We start from the raw sequence: 27,159 nt of genomic DNA, 5'->3' as shown, positions 1-27,159 counted from the left end.
GTGTGTGTGTGTGTGTGTGTGTACACATATATGCTTTTTAAATCACAAATTAATTAAGGAAGAAACTGAAAGGGCAGGACTGCCTTTAGAGCAATCAACTGGTGCTAAGAAAAAAAGGAGAAGTGAATTCAAAAGAGCCAGAATTCTGGGCATATGGACCAAGAGTAGAACTTTTGTTTTGTTCCTAAATAAGTAAAGACAACTTACTTACTTTATAGGACTGCTGTTAAGAATTATATAAAACAGTCAAATAACCATCTTTATTATTCTTTTTGATGTCTTATTTGATTCTACACAACTGGATACCCTTCTAAAGAATAACATTACAAGCAATTGTTGGGAATTTAAGAAAGTTATATGCAGAATTTTCCTTGGCTGACTACAATACTCAATAGTCAGTATTACAAAATTATAAAATTAAAAACAACTTCCCAAGTAACACAAAGATTGATAAAATCAGTATCTGAAGTATAATTTTTATGTGTTTACTCAACTTGTATTCAGTGCTCTTCCCCAAAATCCTAGTCTGAGTGCTGATTCACACTGTGGTTGATCAACAATTATGAAGAGCAGTAACAGTGTAAGGAGCCTGGTGTTTTTTTTTTTCTTTCTTTTTTTAATTTGTCTTCCTGACAGTACACCACCAATTTATGATCAGTAACTGTATCCATTAGCCAGTACTATAAGGATTTCCCAGGATCAAAATGGATAGCTTGTTTTACACAGATACACTACTGGCTTTCCATCAAAACATACTAAAATATCCTGCGTCCTCTAAGTATACCCACTTCCATACTGAAACCCATCCCCATCTTACCTGGTGCTTTAACTAGCAATTCCTCAGACTCAAGGGCAGGCCGTGGAGAGACTTCCGGAGCCACAGGCACAGATAAGGTCAGCTGTGGCAACTCAGCATGTCCACCTCCAAGTTCTGACTGAGCCAAGGGCCCTTCCAAAAATGGAGCCTCCCTTTCAAGAACTGGAGGCTCTTCTTTGGTTGAAATCAAAGAATTCTCATCCACCTGTTTGTTCTGAGCACTAGATCGACATCGGGCTAAAAGGCTTTCTTCTTCACAGCGGGAACTTACCTACGAATAAAAGATAAACAGGCAATCCATAGGCCAAAATTGTTGTAATTCAAGTGTTATAAAGAATATTGCACTTATAAAGGAATGAAATTTTGACACATTCTACAAACGGAAGAAACCTGAAGACATAACACTAACTGAAATGAGCAGACACAAAATGACAAATATTGTATGATTTCACTTATATGAGGCACCTAGAATAGGAAAATTCACAGACATAAAAGAATAAAACGGTGGTTGCCAGGGGTTAAAGGAAGGGGGAAGTGGAAACACTTTAACAGGTACTGAGTTTCAGTTTGGGAACATGAAAAAGTTCCAAAGACAATGATGGCATACTTAATGCCACAAAATTCTACACTTAAAAAATGGTCAAGGACTTCCCTGATGGCACAGTTGGATAAGAATCTGCCAGTGCAGGAGACACTGACACAGAGCAACTAAGCCTGCCCCACAACACTACTGAGCCCGTGTTTTAGAGACTGCACACTGCAACTACTGAAGCTGGCCCGCCTAGAGCCTCAGCTGCACAAGACAAGCTACCACCGTGAGAAGGCTTTGCAGCACAACAAAGTGCACCCCCTACTCGCCACGAGAAAAAGCCCACGTGCAGCCAAAAGAGCCAGTACAGCCAAAAACAAAAACTGATAAAAACTGGGAGGAAAAAAGGTTAAAATGATCAATTTTATGTTATATATATATATATTTCACTTTAATTTTTAAAGGGTAAAAACGTCATTGACAGATACAACAAAAACAACAAAATGATCTCAGGAATGACAGAATGATCTCGGTTCACTTCCAAAGCAAATCATTCAACATCACAGTGACTAAGAAACACTAAAGCTATAAAAATTCATTAAGGCCATAGTGATGATCTAAAAAAAGAAAAAAAAAGATTCCCTAAAGTGAAAGTGTTAGTTTCTCAGCCGTTTAGTTTCTCTTTGAGAGAAACTAAAGCCGTTAGTTTCTCTTTGAGACCCCATGGACTATAGCCCACCAGGCTCCTGTCCATGTAATTCTCCTGGCAAAGATACTGGAGTGGGTTGGCCATTTCCTTCTCCAAAAGATTCCCTAATGTGTCATCAATAAAAGCAGCTAATAATAAACTTCCAATGTTGAATTGATACATTAATGGGAAAGAAATATACCCATTTTTATACTATAAAATGAGAGACTGCCAGATAATATAAGCAGAAGAAATAATAAAATCTGGAAGTCTTCATTTTGTAATCTCAAATGAAATTATTGATATAGACAAGGAATTATAATTGATTTTTAAAAAATCAGGGAAATAGCTGATGGGAAACAGGATATTCTGTTGGAGTCAAATTAATTATACATGTACTGTTGCTTGATCAAAAGAGGTGACGCATAACTCAAACCAGAGAGATCAGCTAATCACCATTTTGAGCTAGCGGAGGTTAAATACTTTCCAATGTCATGCAACAGCTATGATGTAATCTAGCCAAAATGTTTAACTTGAATCTATCAAAATGTCAGTTAAAACTACCACTTAAAAAAAAAAAAAACTACCACTTAACAGGGAACCTAGAAGCAACTGCAAATTGAAAAGGCAGATACTCTTAATATGTCACTCTCATCACTTACATAGGGTCATGAAAGCGGGGACTGTCCTGGATTTAAGAAATACAACAAGATATAAAGTGTAGTCCTGGACTGGATCTTGTTTCAGATAAATTAAATGTAAGGTTAGGAAGTAACTGGGTAAATCTGAACAAGGATTTGTTATTAGATTTTTAGAGGTGCATGTTACCTAGGGAAACAGAGTCAAAATATCTCTACTTTAAGATACTTTCAGTTTCAAGCAATCCAAGTGAAAAATAAAGCAAATAGGTACTGTAATATTTGTTGACAGAATCAGGATCAAGCTATTATTTTATATTATTTGTATTATTTTTTATTAAATATTTTATCATAGTAATACTCCTAAATTATTAAAATCGTTTCAAAAGCAAAACGGGAAAATATACATACACACACTATATACACATAGTATGTAGAATCATTTATACATTTTCTGTATAACTAGTATATGCTAAATACTATGCCAGAAACTGGAAATAAAACACTAAAAAACAAGACTCCAGTTAAGGAAACCACTGTCCCGTGAAGATAAAACATGACATTGAAGGCAAAATTGCAGCATCCTAAAAGGACTGATAAAAGATTGCTGAAATGTTGGAATATACCTTGTGCACCTGTTCCTGTGTCTTCTTTTGTTTTTTCTTAGGAGCAAATATCTGATCATATTCTTCGGTATATTCCAGAAGCCACTTGCTTGGCTTCCTAAGGCGTTTCTTCTCTGATCGCACAGCTAAAAGAGGAGGCACAAGTTCAGTATTAAACAAAAAGTTAGAGAGAAACCCAATGTTTTCATATAACCATCTCTGCATTCCCAAAGGAACAGAAACAGGAAATTCACAAAAAACACCATGGTTTAAGCTCCAAGAGGGTAAAAATGATTTGCTATGGTTTGTCCTATGCAAACACTGGGAGGAAGGAAGACCTTTGTTGCTCTATCCACAGATACAAACAGCCCACCTAATCTTAAGGAAATTCAACTGAAACTAGTCCTATAGCGGCTTCCCTGGTGGCCCAGACGGTAAAGAATCCACCTGCAATGCGGGAGACCTGGGTTTGATCCCTGGGTCAGGAAGATTCCCTGGAGGAGGGCATGCCCACCCACTCCAGTACTCTTGCCTGGAGAATACCAGGGACAGAAGAGCCTGGCAGGCTACAGTCCATGGGGTCACAAAGAGTAGGACATGACTGAGCAAGTAAGCACAGCATAGCACACAGTGTCCTACAGTGACAGAGCAATATAGATTCTAAATAAGGCAAATTCATAAAGAACACCATGTAGCATCTCTCTTAAGGGGGTTCCCAGGTAGTTCAATGGTAAAGAATCCACCTGCCAATGCAGGAGACATGGGTTTGATCCCTGGGTTGGGAAGATCCCCTAAAGAAGGAAGTGGCAACCCACTCCAGTGTTCTTGCCTGTGAAATCCCATGGACAGAGGAGCCTGGTGGGCTACAGTCCATAGAGTTACAAAAGAGTCACACAACTTAGTGACTAAACAACAACTTCTCTCTGGATTATGCAGATTAGATGAATATCCAGATAGAATATTTACCCAATCAGTACTACAACATGAATTTCAAAAGCATTTCACACATACTTTCTATCACAGTGATGAGTTTCACTTTAGAAACATAAAAAAAAATAGTTATCTGTATACCATTAAATGTATGCCAATGTAACATTTAAAAATGTATGGCATGGACCCCGACAGAAAAGGTAAGATATAGAATTTTGGGTACCTGATTTAAAAAAAAAAACTCTTGCCATGTTTTATAACCAAAATATCAAAGTACCATAACATTTCTCTTTGAATTAACAGTGAAACAAGTATCTACTATAATTTCCCTATAAAACTTTATCCTAGTCTTTTTTTTTATCCTAGTCTTAATATACTTAACATGTTGTAATCACTTTACTTTTCATACTGCAGAGGATGAGACAGTTAGACAGCATCACTGACTCAATGGACATGAATTTGCACAAATTCTGGGAGATCGTGAAGGACAGCAAAGCCTGGTATGCTGCAGTCCACGGGGTGGCAAAGGGTCAGACGTGACTTAGCAACTGAACAACAAGAATCATTTTACTATACTGTAAACTCTTTGGGAGCAGAGGCTAATGCCTACAGAATGCTGGATACAATCTACTCAAAAGGCCAGGAATACTTCATAATATGGTGACTTCAGAGAACGTTATTCCTGCCTCATTTTAACGTGGCAATATGTGTGTTCTCTTAATAAAACAAACACAAAAGAAAAGGTCACAGGTTCAGCAAGTACTGGGGCAAACTACGGTAAAGCACCCAGGGCAGTCAGCATGGGGGCCCGAGACACTGGCAAAACAAAAAGAGGGCAAGCGTTGGAAAGCAGGAAACAGGTAAGCAGAGCCATCCATATCTGAGGCCCGCATGCCCAGGTGCTAGGTGCATAGAATATAGGGTCCTCAAGACATAGAAAGTCATAAAGTAGGGGTGTTTTAGGCATGGAGCACCCTGGATGTGGGGTTTTTTTGGCAGGTGCAGAGAAAGATGAGGTGCCCAGGATGCACAGGACATGGGGTATCCAAGGCACGCTTGTTGTGGGAGTCCCTGAGTGCAAGGTAGGATGTTCAAAGTGAGAAACACACTGGGAATAAGAAATATGACATCAGGGACATGGGTGATGCTGGGCACGCTGCCAAAATGAGTAAAATATTGCTACATGCCACAATATTAATAATCCACAGAAACATTATATTAAATGAAAAAACCAAGACAAAAAGATCATGCATTGTATAATTCCATTAATATAAAATGTCCAGAAAGGGCAAATCTATAGAGATGAGAGAGCAGACTAGTGGTTGCCTGGGACTAGGAATAGGAACAGGGGCTAACTATGATGATCTTACAGAAATGCTATAAAATATTCAAAAACCGATTTATAGGGATATTTGCGCAACTCAGTAAATTTACTAAAAAACATTTGCTTGCACACTTAAAAAGTGTGTGACTTTTGTAGAATGTAAATTTTACCCTGAGTAAGTTTTCTTCTTTTCTTCAAAACACTGGTATTTCCCAAGAAACTAGCATACTAACAGCAACATCAATCCACCACTACAGATTATTAAACCCTGTCATACCTCTACTTCTCTAGTTCTGGGATCTCAGAGGAAAAAGAATTTTAAAAGGGTGGGGGGGTGCAAAAATATAAACAACTCTTCATAATAATGGCAAGTTACTCAGCCCAAATCACCTGTCGAAACTAAATACAAACACTGCATAAATATATTTTAAAAACTACTTTAAACGAAGCAAAAACTGACAAAACTGTAAAGAACTACAAACCAAAATCCAATGGAAAGGCATAATCTATGGAAATAAGGAGAGCACTGAAACTGATTTTGCCCTGAGGACTTCTTGGCAATCCTGTTGGGAGGCAGGAGTTTAAAGGAGACTGAACCTGGGCCCCAAAAGATTCTATCCTCAGAGTTACAGTGAAACAGAAGCGAACCGTATCCCAGCCCCCAGGAGACCATGAGGAAAGGTGCTTTGGCACGAAGTGGAAGGGGAGCAGGAGAGAGGACAAGTCCTTGAGAACTTGTGTGACTGAGCCTCCTGTCGGTTTACAGTCTGATGGACAGGAAAATTGAAGCCCCCATAAAAAAGTTAATAGATCATATTAAACAAAATAAACAGGAATAATCATCTCAATAAGCACAGAAAAAAACATCTGAAAAACTAAACAAACTAGGTATAGAAGAGAATTTTCTCAGTCTGAAAGGCCATGTATCAAAATCCCAGTAAATAATATCATAGTTAAATGGTGAAATCCCAGAAGCTTTTCTCCCTAACATCAGGAGTAACACAAGGATGTCTGTTCACTCTACTTGTCCTCAACAATGCACTGACAGATTAAGCTAGGACAGTTAGGCAAGAAAAAGAAACAATAAGGATGAAGAAAACAATGAAAGGATGAAGCAAAACAATCTCTTTTGGCTGAAGACATTGCAACCCCATGGACTACAGCCTGCCAGGCTCCTCTGTCCATGAAATTCTCCAGGCAAGAATACTGGAGTGGGTTGCCATTTCCTTCTCCAGGGGATCTTCCTGATCCGGGGATCAAACCCGGGTCTCCCGCATTGCAGACAGATGCTTTACTGGCTGAGTTACTAGGGAAGCCCAGGAAATCCTAAGGAATTCATAATAAAATGATTAGAGCTTAAAAAAAAAGTTCAGCAAGGTTGCAACACAGAAGATCAATATATAAAAGTCAACCGTGGGAACTCAAACCCGGGCTCTGTAACAACCTAGAGGGGCAAGATGGGGAGGAAAGTGGGAGGGAGCTTCAAAAGGGAAAGTACATATGTATACCTATGACTGATTCATGTTGATGTTTGGCAGAAACCAACACAATTCTGTAAAGCAATTATCTTTCAATTAAAAAAATAAGCAAAAAATTTTTTTAAAAAGTCAACTGTATTTCTTACATCCTAGCAATGGGAAATCCAAGAATGAAACTAAAAAAATAATCTTATTTATAATAGCATCAAATAAAGGATAAAAATACTAAGAGATAAAGTGAACAAAAGCAGTGCAAGAGTTGTACACTGAAAACTACAAAATACTGTTGAAAGAAATCAAAGATGACCTAAATTAATGAAATGCCATCTCTTGTTCATAGGCTGGAAAACCTAACATTGTTACAATGCCAACACTGTTCAAACTGACCTATGATTCAGCACAACCTCTATCAGAATCCCAGCTGGCTTTTTGGTAGAAATGATAAGAAGCTCCTAAAATAAATACAGAAATGCAAAAATCCAGAACAGTCAAAACAGTCTTGAAAAGGGATAAAGTTGGAGGACTTGCACTTTCTGATTTCAGAGCTACAATAATTAATTACTACAAAGATTAAGAATTTGTAGTACTGGCATATAGATAGACATATATATTAATAAAAAAGAATTGAGAGTCCAGAAATAAACCATCACATTTATGGTCAAAAGACTTTCAAAGAGGGTGCCAGGACCATTCAATGGGGAAAGAATACCCTTCTCCACAAATGATGCTGAGACAACTGGATTAAGCAATGGTTACTTAGCTATGACACCAAAAGCACAAAGAACCAAAGAAAAAATAGGCAAACCAGACTTGGTCAAAATTAAGAATGTTTGTGCTTCAAAATATATGATTAAGAATAGAAATGGTGACCCACAAAATATGAGAAAATGAGCGCAAATCATACCTAACAGTGGACTTATATATAGACCATATAAAGAAGTCTTACAATTAAATAATAAAGACAAAAATACCCCAATAAACATTTTAACTGATCAAAAAACATATAAAAAAAGATGTTCAACATCATCAGCCATCAGGGAAATACAAACCAAAATCAGCAATGAGCTACCAGTTGGCACCAACCAGGACAGCTTTGTCAAACAGGTGTACATGCAGAGGTAGACACCTCTGCAAAACATTCTGGCAGTTCCTCAAAACTTGTACAGCAGGAAGGCAGAATCAGTTAGGAAGTTACAGTACCCCAGGGCAAGTGCAAACCCATGAAAAACAGCACTGAAATGGATTAGAAGAGCCAATCCACTTTACCTGAGATTGCCGCTCTGAAAGCAAGCATAATTGAGCTCCCCCTTAAAGCTGAATGCTGGGGGTGTCCAACATTCCAGTTTTTCCATTTCTGTCTAACCTGACTGGGAACTCAACAGAAGTCACATAGTTTGGACTCCTGGAGGCACTAAAAATAAGGGAGAGGGGAACAACATGTTGTAGAACCAGAGGGGCTATAGTGACACAGACAGGGTAAGACTGGTAAGACTGGGAGAAGGTACTCAACTCCTGGCTTCTCTCTACAAGGGGAGGTAAAAGAGGGAGCATCTGGAAATCTGGATTTTTAGAAAATTGCTCAAGGGACTAGTACCTGTTTGACCTGCTTGTGGGAGCTAACAGAGAGCTGGCTTCTTCAGATACCTAGGAGCTACTGAGAATTAAAGACAGTGAGAAAGCTTCTTGCAATAGCAGCAACTAATGTGCAGTACTGCAGAAAAACACAAGAGGAAGCAAGAGACTGCAAACCCCTGAAAAAGAAATAGACAAACCTCTCTGATTAGGAAACTACACACATAAGCCCACAGAAGCCCATACTCCAAAAAAGATTCCAGAGGTCCCCAGAATCTCTAGCCAAGACGACTGGTGAGCCTTCCCCTATATGAAGCCAGTCTGTAAAGACTCAGAAAAGTGGCTGTTTAATCAAATTCAAATGTATGAAACTTGGGGCAGGGGGATGGGGGTGGGAGGGATTATGAAATATACAAAGAAACAAGGAAACACATCCCAAAGAATCAAAATAAATCTCCAAAAACTAACCATAAAGTAACAGAGATCTATGAATTATCAAAGAATTCAAAACAGTTGTATTAAGGAAACTCAGTGATCTACAAGAGAACACAGATATTTAAAAGAAATCATGACAGTCAACAAAAAATAATAATAGTCAACAAAAAATAATAGAACTCTTTAAGACTAAACTACCATTTTATAGAAAAACCTGTAATCACTTTTTAAAATTCAGATGCATATCACAATTATCTTGGAATTTCTTGAAGAATACAAATGCCCAGGTATTACTCTTTTCTCCAAAGCTCCAGTGTGTTTCTAATGAGCAGTCATGTTTAAAAACAAGTACACTCTATGACGATTTTTACTTTTATCTAATTTATTTTACTTCTTCTATTTCAAAATCAGTGCTACTATATTTCATTCAGCATGTTTTCCAATTTCTCTGTCCTTTTAAAAATTTTCTTTCTTAAATCTTTATAAGCACAGTAGAAAAGCTTTTGTGTGGGTATATGCACATATATATACAGTATGTATAACATATATTTTGGAGAAAATGAGTTATTGTCTAGCAAAAACATTTTATGACATTCATTCCATTTGTTTGACTTAATCTGAATGCGAGATTTCTAACTTATATTCACTCAAAACTCTGATATAATTCCATGTATTTTGGCAGCTAAAAGTCTAAAAAGCTTATCATCTTAGTGATTTAAAAACATTTTTTGAATGAGGCTTGAAATTTCTAACCCAATTCCGAGAACCTAAAGAAATACTACCTCTGTAAAAAACAAACAAAAACAGGAAATTAACATATAACATTATTAACTAAACTACAGATTTTGTTCAAAATTTCACAAATTTTTATCCTAGTGTCCATTATTTGTTTTCTTTTCGTACCTTACTCAAAACTCCATGCTGTATTCAACTACATTGAGCAGCTTCAGCTGCATGCAACAAATTCTGGTAAACTCTCTGCATTTTTATCCTATTACTACAAATATTTTCTATTTCCTTACTATGGCTTTTTAGATACACCCAACTGTCTAAAAGAGGACAATTAATTTCCAAATACTTGGGATTGTTGAAGTATCTTTGATATAAACTTTTCATTCTGACACTAATTGCTCATTTAAATGCTTTCTTCTCTGCAATCGCCCTTTGTGTTTTTCAGTCTTCTAACTTTATTGAAACTTTCAATGGCTAGGTCAAAGATCTTTCTTGGTAAATGTCACATTACACTTGAAAATATATGGGTTATTTTCAAATATCTTTTGCTACTGATCTCTAACATAATTCCACAGTGTTATCACTCTGTATGATTTCAATACCTTTCAGCTTGGTTCAGTCACTTTGGACTCTTTGCCACCCACGGACTGCAGCATGCAAGGCTTCCCTGTCTATCATCAACTCCCAAGCTTGAGCAAACTCATGTTTGAGTAAACTCACGTCCATCAAGTCAGTGATGTCATCCAGCCATCTCATCTTCTGTCGTCCCCTTCTACTCCCGCCTTCAATCTTTCCCAGCAACAGGGTCTTTTCCAATGAGTCAGTTCTTTGCATCAGGTGGCCAAAAGTATTGGAGTTTCAGCTTCAGCATCAGCCCTTCCAATGAACATTCAGGACTGATTTCCTTTAGGATTGACTGGTTAGATCTCCTTGCAGTCCAAGGGACTCTCAAGAGTCTTCTCCAACACCACAGGTCAAAAGCATCGATTCTTCAGCCCTCAGCTTTCTTTATAGTTCAACTCTCACATCTATACATGACTACTGGAAAAAGCAGAGCTTTGACTAGAGGGACCTTTGTTGTCAAAGTGATGCCTCTGCTTTTTAATATGCTGTCTAGGTTGGTCATAGCTTTTCTTCCAAGAAGCAAGCCTCTTTAAATTTCATGGCTGCAGTCACCATCTGCAGTGATTTTGAAGCCCCCAAAAATAAAGTATCTCACTATTTCCATTGTTTCCCCATCTATTTCCCATGAAGTGATAGGACTGGATGCCATGATCTTAGTTTTCTGAATGTTGAATTTTAAGCCAGCTTTTTCACTCTCCTCTTTCACTTTCATCAAGAGACTCTTTAGTTCCTCTTCACTTCCTGCCATAAAGGTGGCGTCATCTGCATATCTGAGGTTATTAATATTTCTCCTGGTACTCTTGATTCCAGCTTGTGCTTCATCCAGCCTGGCATTCTGCATGATTTACTGTGCACAGAAGTTAAATAAGCAGGCTGATAATATACAGCCTTGACGTTCTCCTTTCCCGATTTGGAACCAGTCTGTTGTTCCATGTCCAGTTTTAATTGCTGCTTCCTGACCTGCATACAGATTTCTCAGGAGGCAGGTAAGGTGGTCTGGTATTCCCATCTCTTCAAGAATTTTCCACAGTTTTTTGTGATCCACACAGTCAAAGGCTTTGGCGTAGTCAATAAAGCAGAAGTACATGTTTTTCTGGAACTCTCTTGCTTTTTTGATGATCTAACAGATGTTGGCAATTTGATCTCTGGTTCCTCTGCCTTTTCTAAATCCAGCCTGAACATCTGGAAGTTCACGGTTCACATACTGTTGAAGCCTGGCTTGGCGAATTTCAAGCTTACTTTGCTAGCGTCTGAGATGAGCGCGGACCCAGGATAGAACCCATATCTCTTGCTTCTCCTGCCTTGGCAGGAATACTCTTAACCTGTGAGTCACCTGGGAAGCACCACGATCATCTCAATTGGTGCAGAAAAGACTGAATTCAACACTTTCTCCTAATAGAAAACACTCAACAAACTAGGAACACAAAGAAATAATCTAAAAATAAAAGTTATATATGAAAATCCCACAGCTAACATGAGCATCTATGGTGAAAAACTGAAAGAACAGGAAGAGGGCTAGGATGCCCATTCTAGCCAATTTAATACGACACTGGAGGTCCAAGCCAGAGCAATTTGACAAGAATTATAAACAATTATAAATAAAAGACATTCAAATTGGAAAGGAAAAAGTAAAATGATCTCAGTTCATAGATGCCATGACCTTATGTAAATAACTCAAGATACCACAAAAAAAGCTGTAAGAATAAAGAATTCAGTAAAGCTGCAAGATAGAAAAATCAACATTTAAAACTCAATTGTGTTTCTCGGCTTCCCTGGTGGCTTAGTGGTAAAGAACCTGCCTGCCAATGCAGGAGACATGGGTTCGATCCGTGATCCAGAAAGATCCCACATGCCAAGGAGCAGCTAAGCCCATATGCCATAACTACTGAGTCCAGGAGCCACAACTACTGAAGCCTGCTCAGCGCAGAGCCTGTGCTCAGCAACAAGAGACACCACCGCAATGAGAGCCCTGCACACAGCAACCAGCAAGTATAGCCCCCACTTGCCACAACGAGAAAAGTCCTCACGGCAATGAAGACCCAGCACAGTCAAAAATGAACATTTTTTAAAAAACATCAGATTGTGTGTTGATGTTTTATAGAAACCAACACAATACCATAAAGCAATTATCCTTCAATTAAAAATAAATGAATTAAATAAATTAATTTTAAAAAATCAGTTTTTCTATACAATAACACTTCAAAAAGAAAATTAAGAAAACAATCTCACAATACGATAAGAAATAAAACACTCACGAATAAACTTAAGCAACCATGTGAAGAAGTTGAGTACTAAACACAAATAAATGAAGAGACAGCCTGTGTTCATGGATTCAAAGATTTAACATTATTTACAAAACATCCATACTATACAATTGATCTTCAGATTCAGTACTCTATCAAAATCCCAGTGTCATCTTTTGCAGAAATACAAAAAAGTCATTCTAAAATTCAACATGAAATCCCAAAGGACTCCAAATACTCAAAATACTCTTGACAAAGAACAAACACTGATCATGCTGCTGCTGCTAACTCGCTTCAGTCGTGTCCGACTCTGTGCAACGCCATAGACGGCAGCCCACCAGGCTCCGCTGTCCCTGGGATTCTTCAGGCAAGAATACTGGAGTGGGTTGCCATTTCCTTCTCCATAAATTGTTTTCAAAACATATTACACAACTACAGTAGTCAAAACAAACTTGTTATTACCATAAAGACAAACATACAGATCAACAGAACAGAGAGTACAGAAATAAACCCTTAAACATATGACAAATTATCTTTGAAAAAGGATTTCCAAAACTTTGGACACCTAATGCAAAGCCAACTCACTGGAAAAGACCCTGATCCTGGGAAAGATCGAAGGCAAAAGGAAGAGGGGGTGACAAAGAATAAGATGATCAGGCAGCATCACGAACTCAATGGACATGAATCTGAGCAAACTCTGGGAGCTGGTAGAGGATAGAAGAGCCTGGCATGCTAGGGTCCATGAGGTTGCAAAGAGCTGGCCACGACTTAGTGACTGAACAAGACTATGCATACAGTGGGGAAAAGTACAGTATGCTTAATAAATGGTGCTGCATGATAATGCGCACAGAGTCAAGATTGTAGTATACACTTTCAACTTGTTCAGAAGGTAAATTCATGTGTTTTTTAACCATAATAAATATAAAGTGCTGATATAAATGCAAAGCAAAAAAACCCAAAGTACCACATATTATATGATTCTATTTATATGAAACGTATATCCAAATCTACAGACAGGGCTGAAATGAAGAGACTGATAAAGGTTGCAAGATTTCTTTCTAGGGTGATGCAAATGTTCCAAAATCAATCATGTTTATGGATGCGCAAGTCTCTGAGTATACTAAAAACCACTGAAGTACAAACTTTCAAAAGGTGAACTTTATGATATGTGAGTTATTTTTCAATAAAGCTGTTAGAAAACAGAATCTATTATGGTAAACAATATGGAGAAATCTTTTAAGGAAAGTCAGTTTTATCCTCAATGCATAATACTTATATTTTGAAAAACTTATGCTGCTTTCCTTCTGCAGCTAAGGTAGGATACCCTGGTATTTCAGATTTTTAAAAATTTATTCTCAAACTTCATTTCAGAAGGGATGCAAGACATCTAAGTTCTTCAACTAAGTGCTACAAAACAGTCACATTTTTTCAAAAACATATCCCCTTTGTCTATATAACAGGAGAACCTTCCTTAAGCTGTAAGGGCTTAACATTCAATAAAACTGCTTTCTGTAAACTAACAACTAGATTTTAATATTATGGTCAGAACCTGTCCAATACAGAATCCCCAAAAGTTCACAGATTTTAAAAGGTATGAAATGGGGAGCAGAAACAAAATGTTCTTGATACTTATTAAAAGCAAAAGAAAAAAAGAGCTTCTTGGTAAAATGTAACTTTTGAAAGTATGTGGAAACCTGGTCATCAAAATTCAGACCCTTCTACATAAAGCCCTTTTTTCACTTCAAGTAATTAACCCTTCCCTCCCAATTTACACTTAGGTCTTCCGTGAAAACAGACCAAACTTGGGACGGTATCATTATCATCACTTCATCTAGTCCCTTTCTTTCACAGTTAGGAATCCTTACCTGGTTCGGGGAGCTCAGGTTGAGGAGTCAAACTGGGAATTCCTGGCTCCTTTACCATCTCCTCATTGCTGGCATTGGATTTATCACAAACATTCAACCGCGGCCCAGCTGAATCTAAGTGGTCGGCATGATTTGGATCTGTCAGTGCGTCCTCTAGTTTGTTTGTCGAAACAGGAGGTCTCTGCTCTGGGAACTCGTCTTCCTTCTTTACAGGGTCAGCAGAAAGCAAGACCCCAAAGGCACCCTCAGAATTTTCTTTTTCCTTAAATCTGTTAGTGCGTTTACGAGGTTTAGTGCGCCTTTGGTTTAAACGCTGCCATCGCTTTTTAGGCACTGCTTCATTTATACTATTGGGTTCATCATTCTCACTGTTCATTTCAGAGTCCAGCTCGGGGACTTTTCTGATTTCAAAAGAGGGGCCTTTTTCAGGAATTTTTTCAGGGTCAGACTGGTTGACTTTATTATCAAAACTAACACTGGAAAAATGGGCACCATCTTCACTTGTTAAATGGCCCATTAACTGAAGGGGTGGTTCTTTACCACGGTCTTCTGCCTCACCTCGGGAGGAGCTGTTCTCTGAACCCCTACTTTCTCTGTCTCCCTGTAGTGAAGCCTCAAGAGTCACAGCTGGAAGCTCGTTCAGTTTTCTCCTGCGTTCTGTTTTTAAGGCTTTACGGTTCACTGTGTTCTTTCCTATCTGGGCTGAAAAACCATCTCGAAATTTGGATGGCTTTGATCGACCACAGTTGCGCCTAGTAACACAGTTTGAACGATTTTTGCCAGAAGCAGGGAGGTCTCTTTTATCAGACCCCAAGCCAGGCAGGGAAGTAGACAGCTCCCCAGACAGTGCAGAGTCGCCCCCACCAGGGCCAGGGTGGACTGGATCCTGAGCGCCATCTCCACTTTTTTCTGAACTGTGATTGGAGCCTCCTGAAACCAAGACCTTAGGAGCTGACATAGGACTACTGGTAGAACAGTCCCCAAGGCCAGGACTCCGATAAGAGACCAAGTTCTGAGCTGTCATTATTCGTTGCTCCTTGGTCTTACTATCATGCATATCTTTCAACATCATTAGTAATGTACTGAATTTGTAGTCTGGTTCAATAGGTATGTGATTCTGACCAGAGGCAGAAGAAAAAAGTAATGGTTTCGCTGGCTTTGACGTTCCGGAGTCACTGACATCTTCACTTAAGGATCTGTAAGAGAGTTCCTTCAACTCTGACAGAACGTGTTTCACCACTGCTGTTTCTATGTCACTCGAATCCCTGGTTTTCTCATGCATGTTGCTCAGTAGTTTCAGTCCATCCACTTTCCCGCTTTTGGAAATGCTGGCCAAAGGAGAGCTTTTGTTATCAGAAGAGCAGCATTTCAAACTGTAGTCCTCATTTGCAACTGGAGGTTCTACTACAACTGGGTTTTCTTTATGTTTGCACTTGATACTTCGGATTTTGGGCTGTTTGCTTTTTGAATGTAACAGAGCTTGATTTTTAGCCCCACCTTTTATTATTGAGTTCTCACTGGAAATGCTTGATGATGTGTTGAATTTTGGAGAAAAACCATCATTTCTAAAATCTGGTTGGGGTTTTCGGACAAGAGTTGACACTTTAAGATCAGAGAGATTAATCTGAGATGTCTCAGTTCCAAGCTCTGTTGTCTTGCTACAATCCATTAGGTGGTCTGTATGTGAGTTAGGAATCAGAGCCTTCTGCTTTGCTTTTACCTTAGTGTTTGTGGCAGGATACCTAGAATATTTTATCTTTTCATTTTTCTGCACAGGTAACAGGTTCTCTGATCTATCAAAAGCATTTGTAATTTCAAGGACACTGTTATCAGACTCTGAACTATGATCTACAGGATCCAGATCACTGCTTCCATCATCAGAAGTGGTACAAATACTAATGGAATCACTTCGTTTTTCTTCATCACCTGCTCCAATATAGCAGAGCTGTACTTTCGAACTACACACCAGACCTCGCTGGAGTTTCTTCTTCTCCCCAGAACGTTTAGAGATCAAGGCACCCTCAGACAAGCCCAGTAAAGAGTCACAATTTGAAGTCTCAAATTCTTTCTTTGCAGTGTTTTTTGCACAAGAAGAAAACAGGAAACTTCCTGGGGCAGTGCTGGGCCCTGTGAGGCTGTTCGCTATCCGGGAAAGTTCATTTGATGCCTGCTTATCAGACACATCCCCAGAAATAAAGTTTAAGCCAAGGTTTTCTGGAATTTTCCCCCTCCGTTCTTCCTTATGTGTTTCAAATTGCATATGCCCCTTTTTCACACTAGTCCTTTTTGGATTATCAGAGCTCTTTCTGGCTCGAGACTTAGCACAAGGTTTTTCCTTCTCATCTGCAGAATGTTCAGAGTCAAAAGCCAGAGATTTCAAGCAGCCGTTAAGCAACAGGTCATGTTCTGACTCAGGATCGTTTGTACAGTCCTCAAACGGCATGTCCTCCTCGCTGTCCAGCTTCATTGAACCGGTGACACATTTTCGGTTCTTCGACCCTTTGGGAATATCATATTGCTCAGCAAGACCAACACTGGCTTCCCATTTACTCAAAATCTTCTGAGGAACCTTAAATGTAAAGAAAAAAAGAATTATTACTCATCTAAGAAATAGAAGAGGAAACAGGGAAACGATCACTGAACACCTCTCAAATCAGAAACTTTTCAAGCCTTGTTACATTTCTTCGAGGCTCTTTTATGGGATTGTCAGGCTGTTAACTCCCACAGCCCCGTCAGACCTTAGCTAATGGGGATTCCGCAACACTTCTTCTATCACTAAGATCTATTACTGGAGAAAGACTGATCCTGGAAACCCTCCACTCTCCTTGCCAGTAAAAGCACAAAAAAGTAGACCATAAATTAGACAACGACATTACATTACTAATCAACATTATATTACTAAGTCAAGGAATAACCAGATGATTCCTACTTACTCCGCCAATCATAAAGATTTCCTTCCTGAATTACGAAGGCCAAGCATTTGCTCAGTTGCATAAAACAGAAAACAAAAGGCTAAAGAAGATGAATGTGGAAAAATCAGGACAGGAAATGAGTTAAGTCAGATCTGCCCTAGAAGACCTGAAATGTGAAATTCAGGTTATCGCCGGGCCCTTGACTAATCAAGAATTTCCTATATGTTTTACATACAGTCTGGATTATAACCAAACAGTGTCCTGGGCTTAATCATGTAGTCCAAAGACACCAATACACCCTGGATAGCTTAACAATTTACATATGCTCTTTTCTTGAGTCCTCATAGCATAAGGTGGAGAAGGAAATGGCAACCCACTCCCATATTCTTGCCTGGAGAATCCCAGGGACAGAGGAGCCTGGTGAGCTGCCGTCTGTGGGGTTGCACAGAGTCAGACGTGACTGAAGCGACTTAGCAGCGGCAGCAGCAGCACAAGGACACTGAGGTTCGGTGAAATATATCTAATTTTCCAGACTTTTGTTTCCCTCCCTGGCTTCATACAACAGATGGTAGTCAAGGTTCTAACTATCATTTATTTTGTCCACAAATATTTTAATACTTGTGAAAGAGATGTTCTGCTGACCATGTAACCATTCAGGCCACTACATAGGTAACCTCTTCTTATAATGCAATATACAGATCATCTGATTTACTTCAGACACAAACACACAGCCATTAATCATCTAACTATGGTCATACTAAATTAATTTTCCAGAACCTGAAAGCCAAAAAAAACTCTTTTGAAAGGGGGCTTGTTTAATATACATACTTAAAGGCTTGACACAAAAACTTCGATATCTCCATACCACCAACTACCCAGAGTATTAGAAAGGATGCAGTTAGCCTTTGGATCCTAACAGTAGCACACATTAGTTGTTTCAAAGCATGAATATTGTGACATACAAAGTATTTATTTCTAATCCTCACAAGAGTTCAACAAGGTACATATTATTACCTTAGTTTTAGAGAGGAAGAAACTCCAGTTGGAAATAGCAGGGACTGCATACTGACTCAAAACTATCCAAATTATGGTTTTCATATAATAGTCTAAAAATAGGGAATACAAATCTAAAAGAAACTATTTCCCCTTTTAGAATGGACTATAAAGGAGTATCAAAAGAAATAGCTAAAACACAACATCAAGCAAATGAAAAACATCATGTTCCTTATTAAAACATAACAAGGTTTGAAACTATAATCTTAAGCATTGACAATCACACACGAAAACCAAAATGACAAAACCAGAATGTTCAAAGCCTTACATTTGTCACTTTTAAGAGAAATAATTAGAGAGGGAGAAGAGCATTTCATTTTGATGATCATTTTCTGCCTAAATTAGATAGACCCAAACATGACTGGTCATGCCATTTTGTACCATCACATGTAAGTGACATAGCAAAGGTAAGCTGAAATCACTTCTCAAAAAATTGAGTAGAAATATTTGGATGGTTAGCCCTATCTATCCCTGCAAAAAAAAAAAAAAGCTTCCTGACCATTTTCTCACCAACTTATATTCCAGAAAGTATAATATTTCTTCCTTTGATCCCATAACCCAGGGGTCCCCAACCCCCAGACTGATACTGGTCCATGACCTGTTAGGACCTGGGCCACACAGCAGAAAGTGAGCGACACGTGAGTCAGTCCCCATGGCTAACAGAAACCACCTGAGCTCTGCCTCACATCAATCAGCAGCGGCATTAGATTCTCAGAGGAGTGAGAACTCTACTGTGAACTGCGTGCTGCTTATGAGAGTCATCCCAAACCATATCCTCTTCCTTGGTTCGTGGAAAAATTATGTTCCATAAAACTGGTCCCAGAAAGGTTGGGGATTCCTCCCTCCCTAGCCCTAAGAAGATAATCTGAGATGCTTTAAAATAAAAAAAATACCTTATGCCTATATCCCTTCTCTTTCTGCTTCCCTCTTCTCCTAAGGACAGGTAGCTCTTCAAATTGATGTCTGCCTTCGAACATAACGATTGCTTTTCCAGCCACCCAGGCTCTCTCAGAAGGATCTCCAAAAGCCTCCACGTAGTACTGTCGATAGGGCCTGCGATTAGAAACTAGATAAAAACAAAAACCACAATGTCATTACTTTAAAAAGATTAAAAAAAAAAAAAAAGACTATACTTTCAGGGATCATTTCTATAGTTCATTACTAGAGAACTTTCTCTGATCGTGTAGAGCACCCGACTGCCATATGACCCAGCAATCCCACTTCTGGGCATATACACCCAGGAAACCAGATCTGAAAGAGACACGTGCACCCCAGTGTTCATCACAGCACTGTTTATAATAGCCAAGACATGGAAGCAACCTAGATGCCCATCAGCAGACGAATGGATGAGGAAGCTGTGGTACATATACATCATGGAATATTACTCAGCCATTAAAAAGAATTCATTTGAATCAGTTCTAATGAGATGGATGAAACTGAAGCCCATTATACAGTTAAGTAAGCCAGAAAGATAAAGACCAATACAGTATACTAACGCATATATATGGAATTTAGAAAGATGGTAACGATAACCCCATATGCAAAACAGAAAAAGAGACACAGATGTACAGAACAGACTTTTAGACTCTGGGAGAAGGCAAGGGTAGGATGTTCTGAGAGAATAGCATTGAAACAAGTATACTATCAAGGGTGAAACAGATCACCAGCCCAGGTGGGATGCATGAGACAAGTGCTCAGGGCTGGTGCACTGGGAAGACCCAGAGGGATGGGATGGAGAGGGAGGCGGGAGGGGGGATCGGGGATCGGGATGGGGAACACATGTAAATCCATGGCTGATTCATGTCAATGTATGGCAAAAACCACTACAATATTGTAAAGTAATTAGCTTCCAACTAATAAAAATAAATGGAAAAAAATTTTTTTTAAAAACCCACAAAAAAAAGAAAAAGAAAGACTACTCATCATCTCGGGAATGCCAATACGGCAGTTGCATAGGAGCCTCTGTTGTCACTTAAAAGTAACACAAAAAAACAACAAGCCAAAAAACCTACAGAAAAAGAAACTTTACAGTAGGTCAGATAGAAAGTAAAATTTCAATTTATGTGACAAGAAAATGGTTAAGATGTTAATGAAACAATATAATGTTTTGCTCTGGTGATACCCTATTCCAAACCAGAAGTTTTATATCCTCATTACCAGAAATCACAAAGGGCATATAATAAGTTGCAGGACTGTAAAAATGACAATTACCAAGAACTAATCACTAAACAAACTTATAAAATGTTATGCTAAAATATAAGGAGGAAGAAATGTTTCAACATTATTCCACATATGATGTGCTAACACTTATGGCACAGCTACTCTGGACAAGCTGCTTTTCATGTATTCTTCACAATGAACTCTAAAAAATAAGTGGTATAACCTCCATTTTACAGACAATAATAAATTCAAAAACTTCAGAGAGAAAAAATTCAAATGAAACACTGGATTTGCAGAAAAAGTGGGACTTGATAATTCAAACTACAGAAATTTTTTAAAAGAAAGAAAAAAAAACAAACAAAAAAATAAAAAATAAAAGAAAGAAAAGGGAATAAAAAACTAAATAAATGACTATTATTAAATAAATAACTTAATAAATAAATAATAAATTAAAACCTGCCAGGAAAAAAAAAATCCAGTTACTCTACAGTTTCTTGGCTGTCCAAAGTTATATGCATGCAATTATCAAAAATCAATACAAATCTCATCCAGAAAAGATTATAATCTAATTTACATAATGTATGTACGTCTGTACACTTATTTTCTTAGCATTTTTCACACCAGTGTAAAAAAAAAAAAGTCACAAAAGAAATACATCCAGGGCTACACAGATAAAATGATTTGTCTCTATTTAAAAAAAGAAAATCATTTTATATAAAAATTCACTTTAACTCACACTGAATTACAACCTGGTTAAATTTTGTTTTATTGTACATTTTAAAAACAAGTTCTGTTAAAAAAAAAACACACACACACAAAAAGTGCTGAACTCCTTAGTCTCTACCTAGTAAACACTTCAATAGAAACCAACTATAAAAGAAGATTAAATGTACACATACACACACACACACAAATTCTTAAAGTCAATTTGAAAAGTAAGTCATTCTCCCAAAAACAAGTAAATTCAATTACTACAAACTGAACATTTATGATGTGCCAGCAAACAGGGAACTGAAAGCACTCACTACACAGAGAACAATATAGAGAACACCATACAGAGAGGCAAAAACACTCACTATTACAGACAATGGCAAGAATTCACTGCCTGACAGGTACGAAATATACAGTATAAAGAGATTATGGTAAAACAGCATGCTAACTGATGTAACATGAACGTTTTTTTAAAATCTCTGAGTGCATTGCATACACTCAAATTTATCATTTGATGGCATGTATTGGCAATGGCACTTTTTAACAGTAAGGTATAATTAGTTTCAGGTATAAAACATGATTTGATATTTATATCAATCCATCACATTTTTTCTTGTGATAAGAACTTTTAAGACCTACTCTCTTAGCAAATTTCAAATATACAATGCAGTATCAACTACAGTTGCCACGCTGTGTGTTACATCCATGTCACTTATTTCCTTTATAACTATTTCTTTGACGCCCTTTACACCCATTTTGCCATTCCTGCCCACCCCACTCCAGGCCTCTGACAGCAAGCAATCTAGTCTCGGGATCTATGAACTTGGTTTTGTTTTCTGGATTTTGGTTTTTTAAATTCCACATATAAGGGAGTTCATGCAGTATTTATGTTTCTCTGATGTACTTCACTTAATATAATGCCTGCCAGAACTTCCATGCTGTCACAAATGGAAAGGGTGCTTTCTTTGGAATGGTTGAATAATATTCAACTGTGTATACATACCACATTTTCTTTATCTGTTCATCTACTGATGGACACTTAGGTTGTTAATATTCTCTTTTTTTTTTTAAAGTGAAAATCATTCATTGGAGGACAATTGGGACACCTGAGTAGAAACTTCTAAAGGGCGAGAATTGAGGGAAGAATTCCTATTAGAGGGCCCAGAACCCTCAAAGACATAAATGAATAGAACAAATGAAACAGCTAGAAACAATAAGTAGTTCAGAACACTAAATCATAAAGTTGAAGGAAAGGGAAACTACCTGAAGAGCTTGGATGCTATGTTAAGAGTCTGACCATTATCCTATTAGCACTGAACTGCATTTAAACGGTGGAACTACAGGTTCAGTTTTGTATCTTAGAAAGACAAATCTCTTTGACCAATGAATATTACATTTAAGAGGAAACAAAAAGGAGACACAGGAGACCAGAAATTACCACTAGTGTATACTCAAAATGACTATAACATAAACTAAGGTGGCTGCAGTGGGTGAAAACAAAATTCGAAAGATTTGCTTAAGACAAATGAAAAGGACTAGATATTAATAAAAAGTCAGATAGGGAAGACAGCTGAACACCAATGTTCATAGAAGCATTATTCACAATAACCAAAATAAGAAAACAACCCAAATATCCACTGAAGGATGTAAAGATGAACAAAATGAGGTGTGTGTGTGTGTGTATATATATACACACAAATATATATATAAATGAAAATTACTGAGCCTTACAAATAAATAACACAATAACAACATGGATGAACCTTAAAGACATTATGTTAAATAAAATAAGCCAGGCACAAATGGACAAACACTGCATGATTCCACTTATATGAAGTACCTAGAATAGTCAAATTCATAAGAAAAAGCAGAATAGTATTTACCAGGGGCTGAAAGTTTTGTTAAATTAGTACAGAGTTTTAGTTCAGGAATATGAAAAAGTGCTAGAGATGGACAGTGCAAATAATTTCACAAAAATGTGAATGTACTTAATATCACTAAACTATAAACTTAAAAATGGATGAAATGATGAAATTTTGTTATATATGTACATTGTTTACTTTAAAAAAAAAAAAACCACTCAGGTAAATTGGTGGTAAGGATGCAGAGAGATGAGAATCAAAGAATTGCTGCTTTCAAACTGTGGTGTTGGAAAAGACTCTTGAGAATCCCCTGAACTGCAAGGAGATGAAACTAGTCAATCCTAAAGGAAATCAACCCTGAATATTCACTGAAAGGACTGATGCTCAAGTTCCAAAACTTGATGCCACCTGATGCAAAGAGCTGACTCATTAGAAAAGACCCTGATGCTGGGAAAGACTGAAGGCAGGAGGAGAAGGGGGGACAGAGGATGAGATGGTTGGATGGCATCACGGACTCAATGTACATGAGTTTGAGCAAACTCCGGAAGACAGTGAAGGACAGAGAAGCCTGGCATGCTGCTGTTCATGGGGTCGGAAAGAGTCAGACATGACTTCTCAACTGAACAACAAAGAGCAATTTTTACAAAACCAAACAGGGGTAGTGGTGGGGGGAGGCTCAAGAGGGAGGGGATGTACGTACGGTTATAGTTGATTCACATTACTGTATAGCAGGAACCAACACGGCACTGTAAAGCAATTACCCTCCAAATAACTTTTTTTTTTAAAGATACAAACGATAAAATACAGAAAAAGAAACAACAATAAAAATTTGGGAAAGCTGAAAGTCAGATGGTGTAAGAGCTAAACCAAACGAATGAGAGGCCAGCCTTGAGAACTAAGAAGCAATTTACCCCTAGATTGCTTTGCAACAGAAACTCCAGAAGTGGAAGCACAGAAAAGCATAAAATAGAGAAAAACATAAAAACAAGACTGGCTGAAAGTCTATTCAAGATGAAGTGAGAGTATTTCCAGGTCAAGATGAAGAATTGAGTAAGCACTTCTAAATTCACTCCATCTCCTAATTTCCACTAACACTACAATAAAGAAATGTTCAAGGACAGGCTCATTAAGGACAGGAGAATAAGAGGGGACAGGTGAATAAATTATTAGCTGTGCAGGTATGTTACAGTTTTGGAAGTTGGGAAATACCTGGATAAGGATTATGTTAACTTACGTAATAGACACTAAAATCTATCAATCAACAGTGAGCATGGACTTCCCTGGTAGTCCAATGGTTAAGAATCTGCCTGCCAATGAAGGGGACACAGGTTCAGTCTCTGGTCTGGGAAGATTCCACATGCCACGGAGCAACTAAACCTGTCTCTGCCCGTGTGCCCTAGGACCCATGCTCTACAACAAGAGAAGCCACAGAAATGAGACGCACCCACTCAAAACTAAAGAAAGCCTATGCACAGCAACAAAGACGCAGCACATCAATTAATTTTAAAAAAGGAAGTTTCTTTTCAAAAAAAAACAAAAAGTGAGCAAATCCAAGAACCAGCTACACTAACACACTCATGTGTGCACTACCCCATGAAGTAGAGCAAAACAACAAGAATTCAACCAAAAAAAAAAAAAAATTAGTTCAATGCAGAAAAGTCAACATGTGAATAAGACTTTCAGGAAAATAAAGGGAAGGAAACAATCAATGAAAAAATACAAGAAAATGTTCCAGGACTAAAGAAAACTAACATGTAGATCAAAAGGGGCCTACTAAGTACCCATTACAAAGAATGAAAACAGACTCACAGCAGTGTATAGTCTGTGAGCTATCGGAACAGAAGAGACTACAAGTTTTCAGAGTAAAGACAAAAACCACATACAAAAGATCATAAATCAAAACGATCTCAGATTTAATAGAAAACTCTGGAAGCTAAAAGACAATGGAGCTATGCCTTCAAAGAATTGTGAGCAAAAATTATTTCCAGCCTAGCATTTTATACAGCTCAACTACCAAACAAGTACCGGAAAAGAACAGAAATATGTCCAGATCGCAAAGGTCTCAAAGAATTTTACCTCCGTGCTTCCTTTACAGGAAACTACTTAAGGGCTTACAATGTATTTTATTTAATAGTAAGCAAATCAAAAACAAGGAAGAGATGAAATTGACACAAGAGTGTTGAAGGCAATCTCCAAGATGACAGCTCTTTACCAGGCACAGAAGGTAACTCATGTCAACTGAAGGAACAGAATAAGTTCCAGGTGCTATTTCCTCAGGATGATGAAGAATAACAAATTACTGATGCATCAGTTCATATGGAGAGAGAACAGAAACTAGGAGAGATTGACTACCAATAATAAATACATAGAATACTAAGAAGCCTTTCCCTTACCAACACACACATACACACACACACACACAAGCCACAACTGTACCATCAAAAAAGATTACCAATGATCTCCAGCTCCTTATACCTAATTGACTTTTTATCTGATCTCTAGGCACCGTTCAACCAAACTGACCACACTTGCTTTATAAAACAAATCTAGTCACCAATACAGTATGCTCCTGGTGTTTCCCTTTCATCTCTGATTTTTTTTTTCCATCTCTTTTGCACACTCAGTCTCCTCCACAGACCTCAAATGTTGGTTTCCTCAGAGCCATCTTTTTTTCTCACCATCTTATCTTCTCCCAAGGCCAACTCATCCATGCTTTCCTCATGGCTTCAAATAATATCAACAAGAAGATGTCACCTCCAAGTTATAGATGTTCCAGTGCTCTCAGTAAATGGCAACATTATTTACATGCTGGTGTAGCTAAAACCTTGGGAACCATCCTGAGATATAGAAACCCTAGTCTTCATTCTCCCTCACTTCCCATTATCCATCCATTAACAAATCATACACATTTTACTTCCTAAGTAGTCTTCATTTCCTCTTCACCACTATAATAATCACTGTAAAAACCCATTTAATCATCTCCCTCCAATTTATCTGTGCCCCCTCCAAATCATTTTCCACATTGCACTCAGTGAACTTGAAAATATACAGATCAGATCATATCTCCCTCTGCTCACAGCATGTTAATGGTACTGTTCTTAGGAAAAAATACAAAATTTTAATGAAGTCCACAAAAGGCTGCATGATCTGAATCACATCTACTTCTCCAGCCTCCTACTGTACCACATTCCATAACTCTATGGGCTGCAGCCCTCACAGGGGCAGAACAGACACTACTTACTGTGCTTGGAACCTCCTTTTCCCCTAGTTAATTTCTACTTGCCCTATCACATTTCAGATCAAACGTAACTTTACAGCAACACTGGCCCCGACCCCACACCACTGGCCCTGACTACCCTTGCTCCCAAAGTCCAGGTTAGGTACCTTCACATCACCACCAACATCACTTCACATCATCAGTATTTTTCCTTGCACACACCTCTCTGTTAAGTAATTAGTTATTTTGTCTATTTGCTGGTGCCTTCTCTTTTTAACTGGACTCTAATAATACATAAGGGCAAGCAAAATGTGTTGCCAATGACTAGATCCCAATACCTAGCACAGTATTTCTATAACATACTGATTACTTGTTGAACAAATGGCATCAACCCAACTAGTGCACATAAAAGACACCACAATGAGTAAGAAACCAGCAATGTCACAGGCACAGGAAGGGCAGAGGGACTAAAATAATTTTCTACAGAACTTAAATGTCCAAGCAGGTCACAAAGTTTGGTATAATTTTCTTTAAACAGTGAGCTATAAAGGTCTTTGGATACTTCAATACTAGTATTCAAAATATAAAAGCCAGCATACCACTTGTGGTAAATCATCCTACAGATAAATAGACATTAAGTACAGTTACTGTTTATAACACTGTTTTGTATGCACACAAACACGTGTGTATGTATATGTATAATATTTTCAACCCAAGATTAGAAACAACCTAAACATCCATCAACAGGGGAATGGTTATAATCT

At 38.0% G+C, this 27,159-nt stretch overlaps 1 protein-coding gene and 1 pseudogene across 4 annotated transcripts in view; one reads left to right on the top strand and one right to left on the bottom strand.

The window, feature by feature from the left end:
• NSD1 (nuclear receptor binding SET domain protein 1) overlaps positions 1-27,159 on the bottom strand; it is a 146,522-nt gene that overhangs the window by 55,989 nt on the left and 63,374 nt on the right. For all 4 annotated transcript variants that reach the window (XM_020873992.2, XM_020873990.2, XM_020873994.2 and 1 more), the window contains exons 4-7: positions 19,339-19,511; positions 14,481-17,049; positions 3,299-3,423; positions 818-1,088 (exon numbers count right to left, since the gene is read on the bottom strand). In XM_020873992.2, the coding sequence (XP_020729651.2) occupies positions 818-1,088; positions 3,299-3,423; positions 14,481-17,049; positions 19,339-19,511 (3,138 nt within the window). The remainder of the gene's footprint in view (positions 1-817; positions 1,089-3,298; positions 3,424-14,480; positions 17,050-19,338; positions 19,512-27,159) is intronic.
• On the top strand, positions 19,569-19,673 carry LOC139034589 (small nucleolar RNA U3; annotated as a pseudogene).

This window comes from Odocoileus virginianus, chromosome 3 (assembly GCF_023699985.2).
Source record: "Odocoileus virginianus isolate 20LAN1187 ecotype Illinois chromosome 3, Ovbor_1.2, whole genome shotgun sequence".
NCBI classification, from domain to species: Eukaryota; Metazoa; Chordata; class Mammalia; order Artiodactyla; family Cervidae; genus Odocoileus; species Odocoileus virginianus.
Note: the sequence above shows the minus strand (reverse complement) of the source record. Positions and strands in the feature narration are given on the sequence as shown.